This window comes from Phyllobates terribilis, unplaced genomic scaffold (assembly GCF_046119375.1).
Source record: "Phyllobates terribilis strain yellow unplaced genomic scaffold, ASM4611937v1 Scaffold_4__5_contigs__length_816908805, whole genome shotgun sequence".
In the NCBI taxonomy this organism is placed as follows: Eukaryota; Metazoa; Chordata; class Amphibia; order Anura; family Dendrobatidae; genus Phyllobates; species Phyllobates terribilis.
The window spans coordinates 641,158,312-641,184,405 of NW_027362764.1; the positions used below are offsets into that span (position 1 = coordinate 641,158,312).

Below are 26,094 nucleotides of genomic sequence, written 5' to 3' on the forward strand. Positions count from 1 at the left end.
ATGGCTTCAGTGAAGCAGGTGTTAAAGGTGAGTATATTGTGTTTTTTATTTTATTCTTATTTTTGCACTTGTTGGACACAGTGGGGGCAGAATACAACTCTAAAAATTGTCCCCTTCTGGCGCTGATCTCAGCGCCAGCAGGGGACAATGATGAAACTTGTCTATAGCATCTCCCCTTCAGAAAGCTCTGGCGAAACGCGTTTCGGGGCAGCATGGGCACACTGTTTTTTGCACACCATGGGTAAGTCTCAATAGATCACTCCCTTTATTTATTTATTCTCTTATTGTATCTGGGTGTTACTATGGATAGTGTTTGAGACATATGTCTCTTCCCTTCACACTTCCTTGGTAGGATCAAATTGACTTGACAGGTCATGCTGAGATAACATAGGATTGGTTATAACTAAATGGTTGGTTACTACCTCACAGTGTAGAAAGCATTCTGGTTTTTTGGAATTGTTTGTACCAACTTGTACCATTTGCTCTCTCTCTCTCATGGGATATACAGTATATTATAAGGACAATTGTCCCCCTGTCATTCCTTCTGTACGAGACCTCATTCCAATACGTTATTTATCTTTTTAATGTAATGTATCAATAAAATTTGTTTCTTTTTACTTTACCTGGTGGTTTATGGCTTCTCCATGGTTCTCTCTTTTGCATATAGTATTTGGGAGTACTCCACCCCCTCATGATTTTTTCTATTAATGTGGGGGAACTCAATGGTTCTTATGGTTCCCAGCCACTGCTACATATGATGTGCTATTTGAATATTTGTCTAATTATTTTTACACTTGGTGGACACAGCGGGGGCAGAATACAACTCTCAACATTGTCCCCTGCTGGTGCTGATCTCAGTGCCAGCAGGGGACAATGATGAGAGTTGCCTCCAGCACCCGGCGCATGGGAACATCGCACACTGTGCCGCTGATTCCCAGGCACCGGTATGTGTGATACAAAATTGCCACATGTATGCCACACAGGTACACAGGGACATGGATATCTCCTGTACTGGTTTTTCCAGTCCCGGAAATATCAGGAAGTGTGAAAGAGGCCTAAGGTTGAGTTCACGGTCCGTGTACAGATCGAGACAAGCCGAGGATCTTCTGACCTGAAGTCAACAACCTCATGGGCACATATGAAGCTGACGCGTTCAGGTCAGAAAATCTTGTTCTGTACACAGACCAAACTCGGTCGTATGAAGCTGGCCAAAATCTAATATCAAGCTATGCAAATATTTGTTGCTATACCCCTAGGGCAGGAGTGCCCAATCTGTGGCCTGGAGGCCACATGTGGACCTTGATGCCTTCCTGTGTGACCCTCACCAGAAGGTTGCAGACATGCTTGAAACTGTCTGGTGGCTGTTCATTTGTAATTTTCATGTCGGCAGTAGAAGAGTGTCAGGTAGCACCGTAGGGATGGGTAACCAGTAATGGGGACCGTGTGGCCATTCTGTGACCATGCCATTATCTAAGTAAGGAGTAGATAAAGTAAAGAAGTGGCCATGCATGAGTGCTGCCATATTATTTGTAGTTTATGGGAGAAGGGAAATACTCGACTGGCAGCGTTTTGCCTAAACTACAACAGAGAAAGTTGAAGCCATTGTCTCTTCCTTTCTGGACTGGGAATATAACCTCTATCCCCATGATAGGTGAGAATCCTAAAAAAAAGGAATCAGAATCTATTAAATATTTATATTGTGTTGTTTATGATGTTGTATTGTGGCCCTAGGACCATAAGTTGTGTGCCGTACCTTACCCTAGCATGTAGCAGATTTTTTTTTTCAGAAATTTCTGAAAATCAGAAAGCAATGTGCCAACCCAATTCAGAAAAAATCTATCAGCTCTATTTAGATAAATGGTAAATTGCAGAATTTTCTGCATTTTTTGAAGAGGAAAAACAATCAGTATTTTTATCATTACATCTCATCCAGTTTTTTTTAGATGCAGAAAGAAGGCCCATAAGCATATATCTCGAAATAAAACTAAGTAGATTTCCCTTTTACCATAGATGTCTTGGAAGCAGGGTTTAAAAATGCGATGGATGATTAAAGCAAACATAAGTGGCCGAAAAATTAATAAACTTAACCCCTTTACCACCTTGGGTTTTTTCATTTTTGCATTTTTGTTTTTTGCTCCTCTTCTTCCCAGAGCCATAACTTTTCTTTTTCCGTCAATATGGCCATGTGAGGGCTTGTTTTTTGTGGGAAGAGTTCTACTTTTGAACGACACCATTGATTTTACAATATAGTTTACTGGAAAATGGGAAAAACGTTCCAAGCGCAGTGAAAATGCAAAAAAAAGTGCTTTTTTTTTTTTTTTTTTACCATGTTCACTAAATGCTAAAACTGACGTTTTTAATTGATACCATTTTGGTGAAGATACAATGTTTTGATCGCCTGTTATTGCATTTTGATTTTTCTTCTCGTAACGCAGTTTACCAATCAGATTGATTATTTTTAAATAATGATAGATCGGGCTATTCTGAACGGGGCGATACCAAATATGTGTATATTAGATTTTTTATTGTTTTATTTTGAATGGGGCAAAAGGGGGTGATTTGAATTTTTGTATATTTTTTATATTTTTAAAAACATTTTTTTTTTACTTTACACATGCTTCAATAGTCTCCTCAAGAGACTAGAAGCTGCGATCATCTGATCGCCTGTGCTACACTCAGCAGGGCTTCAGCCCTGCTACGTGTTGCAGAAATGCTGGGCGGCGCTCATAACAGATAGGCCATGACAACCGCAGGGGTCTCCTGCAGACCCCAGGCTGTCATACCAACCCATCGTCGGCCTGTGTTTATGTGATGCGCCGATGGGCGGGGTTTGTGACGCACTTCCGGTGCGGCCATGTTAAATGCCGCTGTCAGAGTTTGACAGTGGCATTTAACATGTTAACAGCCACGGGTGGATTGTGATTCCACCTGCGACTGTTAGGGGCACATGACAGCCGATCAGATCAGCTGTCAAGTGCTGGAGCCCGCATCAAAGGAAGGGAGATGACCTTGGACGTACCTATACGTCAGAGCTCGTAAAGGAGTTAAAGGGGTATTCCCATCTCCAAGACGTAGTAGGTGTAATAATAATATTAGCAAATACCTCCAATTAGAAATATAATGTATTTCTAATGATAAACTAAGTCATTTACCCCATGTGGAGGGTATTGCAGTAGCTTAGGTATCCATGGTTACTATCACTCATATAGTGACAGTTAGTGGTCGTAACCATGGATTATCTAAGTTACTGCAATGCCCTGCACATGGGGTAAGCGACATAACTCATCAGAGGAACTATACTACATTTCTAATTGGAGGTATTTCCTAATATTATTATTACACCTACTAAATATCATTTAACGGAACACATCATTGATTCAATTATAATTTGTAACTTCAGTCATTGTATATATAGACATAACTCTTGGACTCTGGTGTATATGATGCCCCGATTTATTATGTGCCTTTTATAATACCGATGTCCTCCCATGCCAGGATCCGGGTGCCACGGCTACTTCCACATCACCTATATTTACTGCACATTTAGGGACAGCATAGTCGTATTAAAGTAGCACCGAGATAAACTTTATAGACCTGCTGGCAGTTGCAAATTGATATTTCTGACAGGTCTGATATTTCAGCACTATACCCATGGACAGATTATTGAATCATACCCATGTGCCCTTCAATAGAGCAATTTGCTGACCACAATCCAAGAAGACAATAAGGAGACACATGGAGCTGATTTTACACAATATTATGTTTCATATAGAATTAGCACAACCTTCTGCACATAGCATATTAAGGGCACATATTGCCACTAGGATTTAATGACACTCTAAACCACAGACACGGAGCACTGGGCCCTCTTATTAACCAATTTATTACCAGATGTGTTAGAGATGTAGGACGCTATTACTTTACCTATCATGTTCATATTTACACATAAGGCTATTACATATTTGGTACAGTGATATTTTAGTATATCCCAAGGACTTAATGGAGGTAATCGTCATTAAAGAGGTTGACCGGATTTACTTAATCATGTGTGTAGCACATCACTAATGGATAATCATGTATGCTATAAGTTTAATTCTCCAGTATGGAATCAAAAAAATGCACCCAACATTTAAAAATGTATTTTGTAATTTACAAAATTGTTTTTAATGACCGCAAAATAGAAAAAGAATTTGAAAAAAAAATTTGCGTATCTTACCTTTTGCCTCCTCTCTCCCCAAATGGTTCTTGCATACAATGCATCAGCAAGGCATGTCTTCTATAATTCTACTGTATCTGCAGAGATTTCTTGGCCAGAACATATCGCTGGCAAAAATGGAATATTTTGTCATTATGAACACAGAGTTAGGCTTAGACTATAGAGGAAGGGTTCTATTTTTGGGGAAAGGTCTGAAGCATTTTCTATGTATACAGTGTAAAATATTTATGCTTTATCTTTGGAACTGAGGTTAATCTGCCATGCAACCTATTTACCTGGTGTCTACCGATCGGGCATACAGTCATGGCCGAAAGTGTTGGCACCATTGAAATTGTTCCAGAAAATGAAGTATTTCTCCCAGAAAATTATTACAACGACACATATTTTGTTACACACATGTTTTATTTCCTTTGTGTGTATTGAAGCTACACAAAAAAAACAGGGAAAAAAAGTCATAATTTCACACAAAACCCCAAAAATGGGCTGGACAAAATTGTTGGCAGGCAACTTTGTTTCAAGCATGTGATGCTCATTCAAACTCACTTGTGGCAAGTAACAGGTGTGGGCAATATGAAAGTCACACCTGAAACCAGATAAATAGGGGAGAAGTTGACTCAATCTTTGCATTGTCTGTGTGTGCCACACTAAGCATGGAGAACAGAAAGAGGAGAAGAGAACTGTCTGAGGACTTGAGAACCAAAATTGTTGAAATATATCAACAATCTCAAGGTTACAAATCCATTTCCAGAGATCTTGATGTTCCGTTGTCCACGGTACGCAACATAATCAAGAAGTTTACAACCCATGGCACTGTTGCTAATCTCCCTGGACGTGGACGCCAGAGAAAAATGGATGCAAGGTGGCAACACAGGATAGTCCTTATGGTGGATAAGCAACCCTAATCAAGTTCCAAAGAAATTTAAGCTGTCCCGCAGGCTCAGGGTGCATCAGTGTCAGCACAAACTATCCATCGACATTTGAATGAAATTAAACTGCTATGGCAGAAGCCCCAGGAGGACCCCACTGCTGAAACAGAGAATTAAAAAAGCTAGACTGAAGTTTGCCAAAATGTTCATGAGTAAGCCAAAATCCTTCTGGGAAAGAGTCTTGTGGACAGATGAGACCAAGATAGCCTTTTGGTAAAGCACATCACTCTACTATTTACCAAAAACAGAATGAGGTATCTTGAAATCTGAAGATTACCAAAGGATTTTGGGTCACAATGTAGTGCCCAGTGTCAGAAAGCTGAATTTGCGTCCTAGGTCATGGGTCTTCCAGCAGGACAATAACTGTGTGTATGCAAATCACATACTTGTGGTCATGTGACAGCTCGATCTTGGCAGTGACACCGGAGAATCCTGACAGTGTTTGCTGTAATTATTAAGAAGTCTGTAGACCAGACAACCCCTTTAAGCAGAAATTAGCAAGGTCAAGGCAAGGCAAAGTAAAATGCAACGCACTATCATTATGGAGTAAATGTGAATAATTAATGAATGATATATAATAAGTGTGCATATCTTAACGGACTGTAATGCAGAAAAGACCTATCCGTGAAGAATCAAAACACTAACGAGAAGAACTGATATAAAGTCAAAATTAGTACAAAATCTAAAATAAAATATCCTTTATTAATCAAAGGAAGAGGAACACATGCAACAAGGAAAGGGCCCACATAGTGGGAAATACAAGTGAAAAAAATATGTATATAAAACATATATACATACAAATGTAAAACAGTAGTGCCAAACTAGGAGAGACTGCTGTGCCGTGATAGAGTCCAAGTGTCAAATTGATAGCTAATGCAAAGTGACCAAAGAGCATAATATATGATTGATAATAATGGTCATATAAATTGTATAGGATCGGTGAAAGTAAATACAGTGCATAGCACAATTGTATACACAGGATTATAACGGCATAATACCTTAATAGTAACAGCAGCAGAGACTCCAAGGGACAAGATGCGCCCATATTTTTTCACTTGTATTTACAGTTTTCTTGTTGCATGTTCACCTTACCCCTTGATTTGATTAATAAAGGATATTTTATTTTAGACTTTGCACTAATTTTGACTCTATATTGGTTCTTCTTGTCAGCATTCTAACCCCTTTAAGCAGCATTATTATTATTACCATGGAAAGTTGTATTAACTGTCTAACTAAATCCCTCCTGCAATAACTCCCAATCATTACAATGGTGGGTTACTACATATGTTCAGCCACATATACACTGTAAATGGGCAATAGTTCCCCTTTTACTGATGTCAGGCTGTAATTAAAGAAGCACTCCCATCAAAATTTGTATCTTAATATATTGCAATCATATTATATATCACTGTGTACTTACAATTACTCATTTTGCTTTTCTACTCAGCTAATTCTTCTCTTTTTCATTAGATCTATGATATAACATGATTAAAAAAGACTATCTAAATCCTTCTAAGCTCCATGTAGAAGCAGGAGGTCAATTTTCCATGTAAGAGTCATAAGGCACTGCAAAAGTCATTGGCAGGGGGAGGAGGGAGCAGCTGGGGCAGGAGTTGAAGAGAGGAATGATAAATGGAAAGAAAAGAGACTTTCTGTTTCTACATAGAGCAGAGAAAAGAGAAGAATTATCTGGGTAGAAAGGCAAAATGAGCAATTGTAAGTACACAGTGCTATATAATATGATGACTGCAACATATTAAGAGGATAAAAACTTTAATAGAAGAAAAGTTTGTATATGATTAAAATATGTTTCATGGAGATGTACAGTCATATGAAAAAGTTTGGGCACCCCTATTAACCTTAAGCTTAATGTTTTATAAAAATTGGTGTTTTTGCAACAGCTATTTCAGTTTGATATATGTAATAACTGTTGGACACAGTAATGTTTCTGCCTTGAAATGAGGTTTATTGTACTAACAGAAAATGTGCAATCTGCATTCAAACAAAATTTGACAGGTGCATAAGTATGGGCACCCTTATCATTTTCTTGTTTTAAATACTCCTACCTACTTTTTACTGACTTACTAAAGCACTTTTTTTGGTTTTGTAACCTCATTGAGCTTTGAACTTCATAGCCAGGTGTATGCAATCATGAGAAAAGCTACTTAAAGTGGCCACTTGCAAGTTGTTCTCCTGTTTGAATCTCCTCTGAAGAGTGGCATCATGGGCTCCTCAAAACAACTGTCAAATGATCTGAAAACAAAGATTATTCAACATAGTTGTTCAGGGGAAGGATACAAAAAGCTGTCTCAGCGATTTAACCTGTCAGTTTCCACTGTGAGGAACATAGTAAGGAAATGGAAGAACACAAGGACAGTTATTGTTAAGGCCAGAAGTGGCAGGCCAAGAAAAACATCAGAAAGGCAGAGAAGAAGAATGGTGAGATCAGTCAAGGACAATCCTCAGACCATCTCCAGAGAGCTGCAGCATCAACTTGCTGCAGATGGTGACACTGTGCATCGGTCAACTATACAACGCACTTTGCACAAGGAAAAGCTGTATGGGAGAGTGATGCGAAAGAAGCCGTTTCTGCAAGCAAGCCACAAACAGACTCGGCTGAGGTATGCAAAAGCACATTTGGAGAAGCCAATTTCTTTTTGGAAGAAGGTCCTGTGGACTGATGAAACCAAGATTGAGTTGTTTGGTCATACAAAAAGGCGTTATGCATGGCGGCAAAAAAACACAGCATTCCAAGAAAAACACTTGCTACCCACAGTAAAATTTGGTGGAGGTTCAATCATGCTTTGGGGCTGTGTGGCCAATGCCGGCACCGGGAATCTTGTTAAAGTTGAGGGACACATGGATTCCACTCAGTATCAGCAGATTCTTGACAATAATGTTCAAGAATCAGTGACAAAGTTGAAGTTACGGATCTTTCAGCAAGACAATGATCCAAAACACCGCTCCAAATCTACTCTGGCATTCATGCAGAGGAACAATTACAATGTTCTGGAATGGCCATCCCAGTCCCCAGACCTGAATATCATTGAACATCTGGGGGATCATTTGAAGAGGGCTGTCCATGCTCGGCGACCATCAAACTTAACTGAACTGGAATTGTTTTGTAAAGAGGAATGGTCAAAAATACCTTCATCCAGGATCCAGGAAATCATTAAAAGCTACAGGAAGCGACCAGAGGCTGTTATTTTTGCAAAAGGAGGATCTACTAAATATTAACGTCACTTTTCTGGTGAGGTGCCCATACTTATGCACCTGTCAAATTTTGTTTGAATGCAGATTGCACATTTTCTTTTAGTACAATAAACCTAATTTCAAGGCAGAAACATTACTGTGTCCAACAGTTTTTGCATATATCAAACTGAAATAGCTGTTGCAAAAACACTAATTTTTATAAAACATTAAGTTTAAGATTAATAGGGGTGCCCAAACTTTTTCATATAACTGGATATGTCTTATATGACATTCTGACAACTTGATCACAAGTCAGATCTTCATTAGAGCCTATGACAAGTTTGTGGCTTTTAAGCGTACAATCAAATCTAAAAAATTTTCAATACAGATTTTTGTCTTGGATCGTTGGCAAATCTGCATCACAATCGGTATGTTACATGTACAATTGTAGCCGATTGTGCAGTGGAATTCACTTTTGCCATTGCAGAATGTGTTGTGTGCTGTGAAAATTGACAGGAAAAAGGTCGGTTGAAAAGTGACTGGCAACATAATTTTCCATCTGAATTTGCAAGCAGCTTGTTACTGTTGGGGGGATGAAATTGATTTTTTTCTGCAGTGGAAATTGACCTAAAGTGTTGACATTTTTAATGCAAATTTTCACCAGATTTTTGCTACCTAATCTGAGAGTAGTATAATGTAGGGGCAAATACCCTGATTCAAATGATGTGTCACTTACTAGTCTGCTTAGTGTAGTTTTTATAAAATCACTGTTTTGTCAGCTGGAGATTATCACTAGAGGACTAGTAAACCTGCTGCCTGGTAGTCCAACCCCGCCCCCTACCACTGATTGGCAGCTTTCTGCCTACGTATGCAGAGTGCACACAGAAAGCTGCCAATCAGTGGGGTGGGTGGGATTATACAGGGCTCGGCATTCCGAGAACTGCTAGAACACTATTTTGAATCAAAACTGCAGAAATCAGTACACTAAGTGTTACATTGCTGGAATCAGGGTCTCTTTTCCTACGTTGATGGGATAGCAAAAAACTGGTGACAGATTCCCTCTAGCAATTTGAAATGTAAGCTAAAATCTGCAGCATAAATTGTGTGTGTGTGAACGAACCCTACATTAACATGGTTTGGATTTAAAATTCACTCTTTTTTTTGTGTGCGCAGCTTTTATCTGTGGCATTTGGATGAGATTTGATAAAATCTTAGCCACAATTCTGCTACAGATTGCTAATTTTCCGCCCAGAAATTCTGGACCAAAAATATCCGCTATGTTTGAATATATCCTAATGTATTCTAACAAGGTGCTGACAAGTTTTGTGTTGGGCTGAAATAAATACCTTTATTTGGAGTGAATTTCGGTGACGGCGCATATTATGCTCATGACTATTAAAGCATTAAATCCCTGCTGTACTACACAAGTCCCATTCACTCCCGCATGGACAGACTACTGATCCTTCTATGCGTGGGTAATGGATTTGTTGTGATCACTTGAGTGAGCATCAATGGGAGGATAAACAATTCCTTTCTGGAACATGCAATTCCCCATCTGCTGAGAGTGTTTAGTGGCGGGGAGAGTCAAGCCTGAAGCAGATGAGCACGCCGGCCAATCTCATGCTAATGACATGCCATGCAAAGAGCTGGGCGCGTGGCTCAATAAATCACACTGTAATTGAGTCTTTGGGTCACGTTTCACAACCCCCTGTCAGTTGTGTGATTTCATATGTAACAAAAGCGATGGATTTCGGAGCTGCGTTCTTCATAAATAATTTATTTCTCGGCACATATAGAATTCTGTTCAACATATTTTTTTTTAATAATGGTTTTTATGTGTTTATTGAATTTGCTACAAGGCGAAAACCTCACATAATACTTATATAATGGCAACCTCAGCTCGTTTGTATGTATGTGAAGCATAGGGTTGGTATCAAAACTGACCGCTGTTTGGACGCTCACGTTTCCATTTATAGGTTTTACTTCTTTAAAATGCCACAAAAATTTACTGGACTCACTATTAAGGTATGAGAGACGCTGTCAATCACTTCACTTGCCCTATGGGTAAATCTTCCGCCTGCAGGGTGTGACACTGTACTAACTTGTTATACGGCGTCACCTTCATTTTTTGTAATGTTTATGTCTTATATTCTAAATCTACTAGGTAGACCAGACACTATTCATCTGTGTATGTATCAAATGGTTAATGCTCTTATTTGGCTTAATGTAAATTATCATTATTGTTATATTATTATTATTATAAAAATATGAATTATAGCTGATTTTTAGAATTCTTAGGGAAAAAAATCAATACACCACACGTTGCAGAAAACATGGCAGGTCAGGGTGCAACCACCTTGCTACATTAGGAAAATATTCCAATATATTGAATTACAGTGTATACGGCCTATCAGTAATATATTAAGAATCTGTCAAGCAATTTATATATTTAGTAAAAACCAAATTCAGGCATTAAAAAGGCTTCAGAATATCTAGACATTTTGTGCTATATGCATAACATCAAGCAACCCATGTTTTATATGTCAGATAGACAAATGCTTTGTAATTATATCAAGAGAGGAAAAATCCTTATTCCGTTATTTCCAAGAAAATTTTGCAAACAAAAATAAATCTATTGTTGAACTCAGTTTTTCTTCAATCAGGGTTTTATGACGCTTTATATAGACCAGGTGATAAATACTCAATCTTTTTTTTTTCTGGGTAGTAAGAATCTGAATAAAGCTTGCATATTTAGGTTGTGAGCCCCAATGGGGACAGTGGCGATAGTGTCTGTAAAGCGCTATGGAATTAATGGCGCAATATAAGTGAGTAAAATAAATAAAAATTAATAAAATATATTCTTAATATAAAGGACACTTTATGGGAACCCTTGAGGTTTTTACACTGCAATAGTCAGATATAAACCTCTATTGAGATGATACGACATAACACAACAATTCGGGAACATTGGTGTGCTACTGTCTGCTCGCTCAAATCTGTGGCACACTCATCCTGTCAGAGAAGTGTGCCTGAGTGATGTACAAAGCCTTAAAGAGACAATGCAGGAAACTGCCCTGGGGTGTTTACTATTCACATTGGCAACAAACCTTTGTATGAATGAAATTCTTGGCCAGACAGATGGGAGTAAATAATGTTACAATGTGGAATAAGGAATGAGATGAGCTCACAGCTCCAGCCTGGCCATCCTTTGTAAACCTGGACAATGATCAGGGGTGCAGAATTCTGCAACCTATTTAGGAGAGGCTCAGATCAGTTGGATCAGGCGGCCGGACGCACCACTCTACCTCAGTGAGAATGAGCACAATATGCAGCCGCAAGGAGGACGCTTTACAGACCTTGAACACGTCTTTCTCAACCAAAGGTAAGGGACCTGAATGGCCCAGATCTGAAGGGCACCTCTGTGCCGGCCAGACCGCCCATTCTATGGGAGATGCTATATTCTGACAACTTTTTAAATATGTAATTATCCTAAATAATGAATGAAATGTCTCAAGTTATGTAATTAAATATTTAGTACAATATTAGCATGATAGATACTGGGGATATGTAGTAGCCGTTCATCTAAGCAATGCCACATTGCCCAAAGAATAAATGAGATGCGTATTGCAGAACATATAATATTTTAAAAGTTATTATATTTGTAACACACAGCGAAGTAGGGCTTCACCATGCAGTGATATCAGACAAATACCTAACAAGTATATGTGCAGGATGCGTGTACCCCAATCTGATGATGAAATCCAGTCTGATTCCACTATAGGCTAAAAGCAACTTAGAAGTCCATAAAAACACTACAGATACAAAAATGGAACAAAGTGTGAGCTAGATAAAATCCCCAATGTTGCAATGTATAGCAGTGAAAATGTTTGAATTGACCATTAGAGGAGGATCCCCAAAAAGGCTATAGGTAAGCAAGTAATGAGTACAGTAAAAAATAATGCACCGGAGTAGGAGATGGAAACCTCAACAAAGTGTAACTATACAAGAAGTAATGGCTGAAGTAGGATGAGACTGCTCACCCGCCAAAACAACGTTCACTACTATACATGTAAATGATGTGTTGTAATAATACAAAGATGCAAAACAAAAAATGGTGACCTACGATAACCTTTCTTTCATTGAAAATTACTCTGAATAGAACGGTTTCCATTCTTATCACAAGCCGACCACCATCCATATATAGGAAATGAGAATATTTATACAGAATGTACAATATTTTAAAAGGATAGTTTTGTTTAAAGGAACTTAAATGGAATCCTTCACCAGGTTTTTGCTACCTAATCTGAGCGCAGCATAATTTAGAGACAGAGACCCTGATTGCAGCAATGTGTCACTTACTGGGCTGCTTGATGTAGATCTTATAAAATCATAGTTTTATCAGCAGGAGATTATCACTAGAGGACTAGTAAACATGCTGTCATGTAGGCCTCCACATTGATGAGCTCTGTATAACCCCCACCACTGATTAGCAGATTTCTGCCTATGCACAGTGTACACAGAAAGCTGCCAATCAGTGGCGTGGGCGGATTATACAGCACTCAGCATTCAGAGAACTGCAAGTTCTGCAGCAGAAAAAAACAAATTTTATGACAACTGCAACAATCAGCTCAGTAAGTGATACATCACTGGAATCAGGGTGTCTGCCACTAAATAATTTTGCTCTCAGATGAGGTAGAAATCCTGGTAACAGATTACCATTAAAGGAAGGAATCTAGTCAATGTATATCATGTACCGAAAGTGTCTGCCTTCTGCTGCTCTTGCACCCCTCACCCACCCTCCTGATCGCATGTAGATGATAAGGCTGCAGTGTGGTCACATCTGGGGATCATGTGCAGTGATCAGGAGATCACACAGATAAGAGGCTCTGGCACTTTACACAATAAAGCGAACCTGAGAAATGATGTTGCTCATATTTTCGCATTAAAATGGAATCTAACACCAGGTTTTTGCTATATAGCCTGGGAGCAGTATGATGTAGGGGTTGAGACCCTGATTCCAGCAATATTACAGTCTCACTCAGAAACAATACTGCAATGATTTTTCTCAAGTTCTGCTCCTATACAACAGATATGCGGTATATAACGTATATATACTTGTTTACAGTTTTAATGAAAAGTAAGAAACAACATCTTTATATTCTTGGCACTTGTAAGAGCTTCATATAAATGTTGTCTCCCACTGACTCCATCTACCATAACTATTATAATAGGGAATTTCACGAACAACATTTCCTCCATGTTATCCCCCAGGAGATACAGATTGCATAACTGGACATGGTGCTTTCATCTGAATGATTGATTGTGTTGTTAGATCCTTTGTGCTGAGAACAATCCTATTGCAGATGTGAAGGAGTTCCCTGCGGTGTATCTTAGCAGATGTTTAAAGTACCACTCCGACGGGGTGTTGTCATCCAGCCCCTAGTAGTATACTTACAGTACCAGCTGCCATCATCTTCTGTTATCGGCGGCACTCCGGTCATCTTTTGCAGGTTGTGACCTGCCGGATGGCTCCAGTATCTGCTGGACCAGCCAGAAGTCACTTGTGAATGTAAGTCTTTGAGAGGCAGAACAAGGCCAGAACGCGGCCCTCATAGACTTACACTGAGAGCTTGTGACCGCTACCTCTGACTTTTGGTCAGTCAGATGTTGCAGTCACAAGATGGCGGCGCGGGACTGGAGCGGTGACGGGAAGAGCAGAAGATGGCGGCTGGTAAGTATGGTCAGGGAACATGCATTAGTGATACCACTCCGGAGGTGAAATAGAAAGGAAAACACTTGAGTGGGGCTTGAAAGGGAACGTGACATCAGAACATGACCTATTATTTAAATCATTTTTTTGTTTAACCCTTTTACCACCTTGGATGTATGAGTATATCCAAGGTGGTATCCCTGCACTCCATGCGGGCTCCGGTGCTGAGCCCGCATGTTACCGGGCACATGACGGCTGATCCGATCAGCTGTCATGTGCCCCTAACAGGCACGGATTGATTCGCGATCCGCCCACAGCTGTTAAATAGTTAAATGCCGCTGTCAATCTCTTAACATCACCGTGCCAGAAGCGTGTCACTAGTCCCGCCCATGAGCGCCCGTGTCACATGACCGCGGATCGCCGATGGGTTGGCATGACAAACCTGGGTCTGCAGGAAATCCGTGTGGTTGTCATTGCCGGGAGTGCTGAAGCCCTGATGTGTGTAGCACAGGCGATCAGATGATTGCAGCTTCTAGTCTCCCATGGAGACTATTGAAGCCAGTGTAAAGTAAAAAAATAATGTTTTTAACAAATATAAAAGTTTAAATCACCCCCCTTTCGCCCCATTCAAAATAAAATAATGAAAAAAAATCAAACATACACATATTTGGTATCGCCGCATTCAGAATCGCCCGATCTATCAATATAAAAAAATAATTAATCTGATCGGTAAATGGTGTAGCGAGAAAAAAATCAAAACGCCAAAATTGCGTTTTTTTGGTCACCGCAACATTGCAATAAAATGCAATAACGGGCAATCAAAAGATCGTATCTACCCAAAATGGTATTAATAAAAACGTCAGCTCAGCGCGCAAAAGATAAGCCCTCACCCGGCCCCAGATCCCAAAAAATGGAGATTGTAGGGATCTCAGAAAATGGCGCCATATTCTTTTTGCAAAATTTGGATTATTTTTCACCACTTAAATAAAAAAAGAACCTATACTTGTTTGGTATCTGCAAACTCGTAATGACCTGGAGAATCATAATAGCAGGTCAGTTTTAGCATTTAGTGAACATGGTAAAAATAATAAAAATAAATAAATATTGTTGAATTGCACTTTTTTTGCAATTCACCACACTTTGATTTTTTTTTCCCGTTTTCCAATACAAGATATGATAAAACAAATGGTATTGTTCAAAAGTACAACTCGTCCCGCAAAAAACAAGCCCTCACACGGCCATATTGACTGAAAAGTAAAAAAAAGTTATGGCTCTGGGAAAGCAGGGAGCAAAAAAGGAAAAACCCAAGGTCGCAAAGGGATTAATGTGTTTTTTTTTTAATTGTTAATGTGTTTTATCCAGTTATCACAATCTTTATTAAAAGTAAGGATTTTCATACTGGACACTGGGGTTGTTTTAGACTCATACGTCCTTTTGCTTTAGGAAATCCACAGCTGCATTAGCGGCAATAGACTAGCTATGACTTTTTTATTAAAGCATCTAATGAGCGTTTACAAAGGTCATTGTGAACAAAGAGGGAGTAGGGTCAGATGTGAAATCACCTATTGTGTATGTTGTATACTGTGCTAATAGATGTGTATAGAGGTGTTACTGCCTCTGCTGATAATGTTCCTGCTGAAAACTCTCCCTGAAAAGGCAGGAAGTATGAGTCCAAAAAAGCCCCAGTGGCCAGTGTGAAAATTACAAGATTACTCATTTTTTTACTTTTCTGTTCTAAGAGAAAAAATATCATGTAAAATAAAAATGTAATTTAAGCAATAGATCATTTTCTGATTGTTCATTCCCTTTCGTCATGTCCGACACCGTATTTTGCGCAAATTCTTCTTTTTTTATTTAGAATACAATTGTATATTCATACTTTGTCCCATTTTTCTCAAGTGTTTCAAAGTATGCCAAGTATGTGCCATGCTGCATCATAAAAGCCAGCCTACAAAGCTCACAATTGGGGCCATTTAGACGGGCGGATGATCTGCCTGTAACAAGCACCGACTGATGATACAGCTTGTCTATGGAGGCTTGCTACATCTCTGGTTTATGAGGCAATCATCTGTACCTGTAAACTGTATGCAGGCGAACAATCGTTACTACAAACATTTGCCCCCATACAGTTTCCACATTCTCTGTTTGCACAAGATGCAGGATCCAACACCTATCTAGGGTTATTACTAAATACTATTTGTTTGTACATGCAGAATTATGTATGGTACATCATTTCATTCTATCATTTTTATTCATTATTACTTTTCAGCACACAGCACATCCAGAAGAAGGTTGTCAAGTAACCAGAGGATACCATCAAATAATGTAAGAAAAAATGAACATGTACGCTAAGAAGTACCATTTATGTTATTCACTTACAATGGCATATCTAGTAATAATCAATAATAATGCAAAAATCTATAACAGGACCTCCAACTTGTTAATTAGAAGACTGGCAATCAGTCTTTCGGACCCATTGACCTGATTGCAATTGCATCACTTGCTATGTGGGTAATGTCAGGGACTTGTTATAGGAGAGTGTGATGTTATGATATTATACCTGTGGATTGGGCAATCAAAAATCCTTGGCGTATTGTATCAATCAGTCAGCTATACATGCTACCAATGCTACGGTGATAGTGAGCAGCATGGTGGCTCAGTGGTTAGCACTGCCGCCTTGCAGCGCTGGGTCCTGGGTTAAAATCCCAATAAAGGACAACATCTGCAAGGAGTTTGTAAGTTCTCCCCGTGTTTCTGTGGGTTTCCTCCAGGTTCACCGGTTTCCTCCCTCACTCCAAAGACATACATCTAGATTGTGAGCTCCAATGGGGACAGTGATGACGTATGTAAAGCGCTGTGGAATATTATGCTATATAAGTGAGTAAAATAAATTACTCATGGGAAAAGATACTGTGACTTTCACCACTTATGAAAAAAAATTTGAGCAAACAAGCCCAAATGCAACACCTTCAAATACCCCATTATTACAGCAGATCTTATACGTATATATTTTGAGCGGTGACCTAAACTTTTGTCATCGCTTACTCCATTCCGTAGGTGATTGATCCTCACTGGACAAAGAAGTATTTGCCCCAGCAAACTGACCTTTTACATGTTCTATGCAAAAGTGAAGAAACTTGGAGACTTCCTCCACCAGAACCTTTCAGGCGTCGGCGTTCTACAAAGCATGGTAAGTAGAACTCAAATATCTATGTAGGCCAAATTCACATAATACATTTTGAAGTGTTGATGTGGTAAGCCAATGTGGCCAAATCTGACCTAATATGTTTTATTTTTGAGTTTGGGCATGTTCAATTTTTCTACAGCCACATCTTAGGTGAAATTAAGCATTACATTGAAATCAATGGGATACCTATGTATTGCATGGACATGTCAAGTCCTCTAGGGCAATAAATCTTTTGTAGCCACTTTACACTATGATTAGTAGATTTGAGATCTGAACAAAGAACCCCCACCCCCTTCCCACACACCATTTTACCCAGCTGAGCCATTTTAATTTTTTGGGCTTTAGTATTTAACTGAAGAACTAGTAAACTAGATATGTCAGGTATAACTTGTAATGAAATAATAGTACTATGATAAGTTGTGGTTATATGTTGATACTATAATAGAAAAATAATATACAAAAACGTAAAACACAATTTCTATTTTGCAGGTGTATGTATGGAAAGCAAGACACCAAAATTTGGCAAGACAAAACAGAATGTGGCACTTCAAAATGTAAGACTGCATTGAATTTCTACTTAGTACATTAATAATATAGTATGGTATAGTTTTCCTACCCTGTCATAGAATACAAAGCTGCCAAATAAAGTGGAGACATCTAAACATGGAGAGTCATCTGTGCATAGTACTAAACTGAATCTGTCAGCAGGTTTTTGCTATGTAATCTGAGAGCATCATAATGTAGGGGTAGAGAACCTGATTCCAGTGATGTGTCAGTTGCTCAGCAGCTTGGTGTAATTTAAATACAATCAGTATTTTATCAGGCAGCCCAGCTAATCTATCTATCTCGCCCCCACCACTTTTTAGCAGCTTGTACATAGGAATATACCAATCAGAGGTGTGGGCAGGGTTATACTCAGCTCAGGATTAATAGCACTGCTACATTTTCAACAGATAAAACAGGGATTTTATCAAAATTGCACCAAACAGTCCAGTAAGTGATGCATCGCTGGAATCAGGGCCTACATAGCGAAAACCTGCTGACAGATTCCTTTTAATGAGGATCTTTGATTTTTCTTGTGATGCTACTAACAGCCTTTACTATACATTTCTGAAATATTGTGCACTGCTTTTCTCACAACGTGCTAGATATAAGTAGTGTACAAGAAAAATAATGCAATGCACTGTAGGGTTTCACGCTCTCAGGTAGGTAGTAAGTAGCGTTCACACAGGCACTGGATTCTTATATCAAAACAATGTGATAATTATTTTTCACTGGTTGCAGAATACCAAAACAAAACCATAAACATAAATCCCTAGCCTTGTCCAGGCGCTAACTAAACAATACAGACCCTGACTACTCACACACGGCTGAGGTAGTCCCAATCCGGTCAAACAAAACAGATATCGTCCATAGCAACCACTGATACTTGCAGTTTGGGGCACATGGCCTGTGCAGACTCTTCTTAGAGAGATTCTGACCTGTCTCACTCTTTAGCTCCAACACAAACTCAGTCTGGTCAGCTTTCCCCAGCTGACTGACTAAGATGAACACCTAGCCTTTTTATATGCAGAGCCAGCCAGGAGCACATAATCTGAGCCTGTAGAACTAGGACCCTAGCCTTCCTGGATTTGCTACATTACCCCCCCACCTGCCCAAAACCAGGGGCTTGGCATCATCTGCCAACACACAGAGCCTACAGGGCTTTAAATTGACCCGAACGTGAGGCTCATGCTTGATGACATAAGGATGACCTGGTGCCTCCAAGAACCTGCTCCTATTTTTGGGTACCGATTTTCGGCCATGCTGATTTTGGGAAGGTGGCAAAGTTTCTTTCACTTTTGCACCCACCATGTTGGCTTCTGACCAGGTAAACAAGCAAGGGGTTTCGAGCAGGTTCCTATCCTTCCATGATTTTAGCAGGTTGCCATAATATATTGGGAAGGGTGTCCTTTTCCCTGGTCCTTGTACTTGATAATTTACCTCTCCAACCTTTTCCCCCACCTTTTACCCTGTCTCTTGGTAAAGAATCTGTTCTTCCCTGTGGGTAGTAAGACAAGTACCCAATCCCCAGGCTTAAATTGTCTCACTCTAGCCTATCGATTATATCCCCCTGAACTTTTCCTCTTGGGATTTGAGAAGGCGCTCTTTTACCTATCCTTTCACTTTGGTCCGACCATACAACTGATCATTATGCCTGGCCCCTTGGGGAAGCCAATTCTCATCTCCCGTCTCCTGCAGAACCCCATTTAACACACTTACACTTTCCAGAATACCTTTTCCTGTTAAGTTCCTGACCTGCGCAGTCCCATAGTTGTCCTGGTACTCCTCCAGGTCAAGGATATTGGCTTCAGGAGATGCTTCCTCATCCTCCTTTCTAACCAGTACAGTGAATGGAAATTCACCGTTTACATCGTGTGACTTTACCATAGCAAACTCCTGGTGACATACCGGACTACTGGGTGCTACAGCTTCAGCTCATAAGTTCCAGAACAATGGAAAATATCAAACCGATAACAAAAGCTTGCAACAAGTTCCAGACCACTTCCACTTGGTCAGACACGGAACCACAGTCTGTGCGCATGTCGACCTGGGCCATAGGATAGTTCTTGACATCTCCAAATATACACCTTACCCCTACCCCTTTCCTAGGGACTAGCACATGCATAAGTGTGGCCCTTGCCAGGGTCACAAAACTCCCTGAGTCCAGAAGTCCCATCACTTGGACACCATTCAGATTCACCTGTCATTCCTAAGGCCCCTTGCCAGGATGAGGAACAGCACTGCAGGCAGGGTAGGTGAAATAGGAGTAGCGCCTGCATACACTGCAGTCCATTGGCTCTAAAGGCAAGGGACAATGGGCTGAGATATGACCCAAGGCACGACACCCCCAACTGACAATGTTACGAGATATACTCCTTGAACCCAGCTCTGACCCCTACTGGGACCTTGGGTGCTCCTCAGAGGTGATCTTGGGTCCCTTCTTTTGCTGGGTATCCATGAAAGGTAACCTCAGGCTCCCTTGACTGCTCAGGGAGTTCTCCACAGCCAAGTATCTTTCCACCAGGCTCACTAAGCCATCTGTATTCTGGGGATCTCCCTAGGCAAGCCAGTTTTTAACAAATTTAGGTAATGAGTGTATAAATCTGTCCACTACCACTCTTTCCACAATTTGTGTCAGAGAGCACGTCTCAGGCTTCAGCCACTTCTGGATCAGGTGTAACAGGTGAAACATCTGGGACTGGGGAGGTTTGTCCCTTTGGTAGCGCCAGTGACACCCTGATGGACTGAGTGATGCCAGAATCTCTGTCTTCAGCTTGCCGTACTCCTTGGCATCCTGCAGGGCAAGGTCATAATATGCCTTCTGCAGTTCCCCAGTAATATATTGCGCCAGGACCTCTGCCCATTGCTCTGGGGGCAGGTTCTCCCTGTCTGCGACCCTCTCAAATACAGTCAGGAAAGCCTCGTCGTCGTCCGGAAGAGTCACCTTCTGTAAGGCCTCTTGTACCGTTCACCTCACCCGGATACCTTAACTTTGGCCGGCGGGTGGTGCCATCTCCCTGATCTGGACAGTGTCTGCCAAGATAGCCATCTGCTGCTAATGCTGCTGTTGCTCCTGCTGCTGAAACTGCTGATGTTGCTCCTGCTGCTGCGGTTGAAACTGCTGAATCAGGAGTTTGTTAGTTTCTTGTTGCTCCTGCAGCTGCATATTAGCCTGGACAAGTTGCTTAACAATCTCCTCCATGCTTTTAGACTGTGTTTTCAATACTGTAACTGCATTTACCCAGGACGTTTAATCTTTATACTAAAATCGCCTGTGCTCTCTGAAATTTCACACCCGCATATCATCCACCAATTGGAGGGTTTCATGCTTTCAGTTAGACATTTGGTAGCGTTCACACAGGCACTGGATTCTTGTATCAATGTGACGTATATTTTTTACTGGTTGCACAATACCAAACAAAACCATAAACATCAATCCCTAGCCTTGTCCAGGCGCTAGCTAAACAACACAGACCCTGGCTACTCATACATGGTTGAGCTAGTCCCAATCCTGTCAAACATAACAGCTATCATCCATAGCAACCAGTGATACTCGCAGTTTGGTGCACACGGCCTGTGCAGACTCTTCTCAGAGAGAGATTCTGGCTTGTCTCTCTCTTCAGTTCCAACACAAATCCACTCTGGTCAGCTTCCTCCAGCTGACTTACTAAGGTGAACACCTAGCAAACTTGGCTTTGCTACAGCGGGCAAATTAGGACTTATCTGATCTTTAAAGACTTTTATTTCTGAATAGACAGGACTCATATGATCTCATTCACACCTCAAGTGTAGGTACAAACCAAGTGTCCATTTCTCTAGTAATCCACACCACATCCACCATCCATTGCCTCCCATCTCACCTTTTGCAAAATAACATAGAAGGGGGACATGTCTTCCCAATAGAAAAAGCACCGTGAAAATTAGTTTACAGCAAGAAAGCTTTTATTATACTCAAAAGATAAAAACTTATTACAATGAGCATAAAATATCATGGTGAGGTCAGCTGCTCAATTCAAATAGCCTCTTCAGAAAAGGGGAGGAGAGGGAGGCGGACAGAAACTCTAGTGTTACCTATTGGAAGAACCAATCCTAAAAGTCAATATTAACCCTTTAAAGGGCATTGCCACATGACTTAGAATAAGAAGCCAAACCAGGAACTCCCGTTGCAGACACGTATTTCAGGGTGTTTGCTTCTTGTCAGCGAAAAACAGGAGAAGCAGCATCTACTATACTCTATGACCCCGATTCATCAAAGTGTTTATTGCATAGTGCAAAACATTTTGAAAAGTCTCAAAATTTTTGTGCAACGCTTTCATGCCAATTTAGGACAGCTTTGCCAAATTGAGCAGAGCTGGGGATAAGCCTGGGTGGGACTGGGCATGGCAATGCCCATCCAACAAATTCATCAAAAGTGACAGCTTACATTATGCCCACTGAATGAATTTGGCTCTTATTCCTGCACGCCCCTCATAAAGACTGGAGTATGAACCACCAGTCTTAATAAATCGGTGCCTATATTTCTAGAATGTAGGGAACTGTGTAGTTGACAACTGGCTAGATATAACTAGTGTAATAGCATGATACATGTAGAAAACATGTAACTATACTGGCCAAAATAGTTCAACTAATGGTAAAGCAGATTCATCTAATGGTTGAGCTCAATGGGGTTTGTTCATTTTTTTGCAGGATACGGCCATACTTAGTAATGTGTCTGAAAACTTCACGCTGCAGTTTACTAATTGACATGATTCTGCATATAAACAGCCATTTTACCCGCGGAGACATGTGGCCAGCTGCTGTTTACCTGCAAAATTGTGCAGCCATTAACAATCCGTTTAAAAAATCACACTGACCTATGGTTAAACCGCAGGTTGGCACAGTTTTCCTTTCACTAGTTGTGCCCGTACCCTCCGAACAATTGTAAAAAAAAAAAAAAAAAAAGACACATGCTCATCAGCAACCAACTTTGCTATGTAATTTTACTGAGTCATGCCATGCGAAACAAATGAGCACAACCACCTGCTGCCCCTAATGATGCAGCAAGCCAATAAATTAGAATGCATAATTACTTCTCAGCCACGGATTGGCATGCCATAAATACATACTGCATGTAACTCAGTCATTGTCTTTCATCAAAAATTGCAAAAAAAAAACTAAATTAAAAAAATTACATGTACTAATATTTCTTGTCTTGTAGTGTTATTCCTACACAGATTATCATAGAGATTTAAATAAATATATTATTTTTTTCATGAATCTAATATTAAGCAGTAATCTGAAGTCAGATTGTTAGTCCCAGTGGGAACAGTGATGATGTATGTAAAGGGCCATGGAATATGATGGTGTTATATATAAAATAAAGTATATTGTTTTGATGTGTGTCCTAATAATGCTAGAGTATGATTGATAGACATTGCAGATAACCTTTGTTTTAATTCTGCCTTTTAGAACCCTCTTCCCTCATCATCGTCAGTCCTTAATGTGACCAAGCAGATTGCCAGCACTTTGCCAAGGAGAGACGTCACTGGTGTCACAGTAGGGTAAGTCCCCTCCCCAGCAAACTCTGAGTAAGCAGCTGCCGCTTGAGTGACAATAGCTGCACTGTGTAATTGAAGTAGGTCAGGTCCCTAATGTCCCCTGGACTTAAGAGAATAACAGGTGGCTTGGGTTAGGGGTCAACTATTTACCATAAAACGCAGGCAACTACAAATGATCTAATTAGAAACTTCAGTCAGTGGAATCATAATCATATATTGCCCACTGATTGCCAGCAGAAGAGCATTTCAATGACAATGGACATCTCAGAAAAAGTACAGCGCCCCTGTACTAAAAATAGAATACGTCCTCCAATCCATTGTACTGAGTGTGCACAGGGTTTTCACTGTATTCATGACTTGCCCCATTTCAATATGCAAAGAGTACATTGTTTTAACATAATTTTATTGACTCTCGCTCTAATAACTGCACTTATTAGGTGCCCGAAAAAAAAGAGATTTAGTGCAATTATTCTAAGCAGGTGCACATTCGCGTGTATTACAGTTATACCCGTTCATCTTGGCATGCGTTTGGGTTCAAATTAGCCCCCGGCTTAACATAAAAAGCACTTAATTATTCAGTAGATGGGATATTTGGAGTTCATTTGATGATTGTACCCTTTTAAAGGAGTTTTACAAAGGATCTAAATAAGATACACATTGAGAGAGGAAGCACAGGAAGTTATTTTCACTGCCCAGGCAAAAGGAGAACACTTTGCACAGTATGTACTTACTTAGAACGGATGTTATGTGCCCGGGTGATGAATGATGAATTTAAATTTTATTGAAAATAATAAAAATTGCCTCCTATTGTTGGATTGCAGGTGCAATGATCCAAGGCTTGTTGACATTGAAGAGGACATTGTCTATGAAAATGAGGCCTATTTGCCTCTAACTGCCAACTGCACGGCCAAAAAATCACCAAGCCTCCTCCAGAAAATGGGCCTGAAATTCAGGAAGTCTGTGGAGTATATTGGTGCTTCAAACTGTGCCTTTGAGGAAGACTGAAGGAAACCGTATGTGACATGGGTATCGCTGTTCTGATCACTGCTGTGATCTCACGTCATCGAGCCAAAAAATGGACCTGTTATCGTTACTCATTTATATTCTACAATGCACTTGATTGACTGGAAAGGAAACACTGAAACCCTGCCCGGATGAGAAATATCAGATAAGAGTTCATTTTATGAGAAGAAGATAACTTGTGGATCGTAAGGTTAATTTGGAAACATGAGTCCCCAGTAGACTCCAAGCAGCTGCGAGTTTGGAGCTCCATGGTGGTTTGTGAGGCACATGATGCTTTATGAGGACCAGTATTTGGCCACATGTGGATGCAAGCTTTCTGACCACAACGGACCACCAAGATATTACCTGGACACTGGGACAAAAATGTGTGCATCTATCATAGGACTACTAAGGTCCTGGGCAGAAATCAAACCGGGTTTCCATGACTTGAATCGAATACTCCTGCTTACTTGAATTTTCCATCTGTTATGTGGGGACTTGTATTCTGTTTTTGCACTGTGACTGCAGTATATAGGCCCCTGTAACCAGAGGCTGTATTCTGCTGCATGCCCCCTAAAGTAATATTTAAAGGAAACTTTTCAGAACTTTTTACACCCCCAAACCATTTATATGTCTGTTTAGCCCCTCAAAAGATAAGCAAGTTGATCCCTTTATGACCCAAGGCAAGAAATCATGTTTCGAAGTTACGTATATATATATATGTGTCTGTAAGTACATTGGCCCTGACGATGCACTTACAGCTCCTCAGACTCATACTGTATTTCCTGCCTAGTGCCACTCTCCTCTGGTTAATTGACAGGTCTTACCCGGGAGCCGGCCTGTGGTCACTGTCCATGCACCTCACCCCTATTACATTGGATGATACCTGAGCAGAGTGGGCTGACTATTTTTTTGTTTGCCTTTGTTCACTTTGGCTCAGATATATGGCAGGAAATAGTACAAGCCTGAGAAGCTGTAAGTGCATCGTCACGCCCCAATGTACTTCCAGACCCAAATATACAGAACTTCAGAACTTGCTTATCTTTTCAAGGGCGGCATAGTCGTATGAATGGTTTGGAATCATAAATGTTTCTGACAGGTTCTCCTTAATTCCTTTACATCCCCAGGCACTTACCAGGTTTCTTTCATTCATTAGTTCTAGCCTTGCTGAAAACTAGGGTTGTTTCACATGTGGCCGACCACTCCATGGAGTCTCACCCTAAGAGCCCCATTCACATTGGAATTAAATCAGCTGAATATTAACATTTAAATAATGTAGAATACAAAGTTATATTGTGGTACCATGTTAGCCACAAAATTTGCCCAAAAATGACAAAAGCATTCTCGGAGTGATACCTTTATTGGCTAACCAGAAAAAAATATGTATATATGCTAGCTCCTGCTTGAAGAAGGAGCCTGTGTGCTCTGAAAGCTTGCATATATATATTTTTTTCTGGTTAGCCAATAGAGGTATCACTCCGAGAATACTTTTGTCATTTTTGGGCATAAAAGTATTCACATCAAACATTTAAGTAAATCCTTCTATTTCTACTATTTACACATAGTAAAAAGGATGTCTGGTCACTGAAAATGTTTTAAAAAAATGCTTAGAAAGGTATAAAATAATAAAAGTAGTAATTCACCCCTGTGATTCCCTGTTGCTCACATTCCAGCACTTGCAGGGTCCCCTGCAGCCTTGGTGGATGTCTGACCTCTGCAGTCACTCACTGGCTGCAGCGCTGACATAACTAGTCGGGGACTCTTGAATGGGAACAACAGAG

General features: G+C 40.2%; 1 protein-coding gene across 1 annotated transcript; it reads left to right on the top strand.

Annotated features, from left to right (window-relative positions):
- VXN (vexin) lies at nt 1-25,237 on the top strand. Its single transcript, XM_073676965.1, has 7 exons — nt 1-27; nt 11,593-11,716; nt 16,314-16,369; nt 17,102-17,234; nt 17,721-17,785; nt 23,223-23,314; nt 24,133-25,237. The coding sequence occupies exons 1-7, from the start codon at nt 1-3 to the stop codon at nt 24,314-24,316; spliced, it is 681 nt and encodes a 226-aa protein (XP_073533066.1). The 3' UTR covers nt 24,317-25,237.
- Nucleotides 25,238-26,094: the final 857 nt, after the last annotated feature.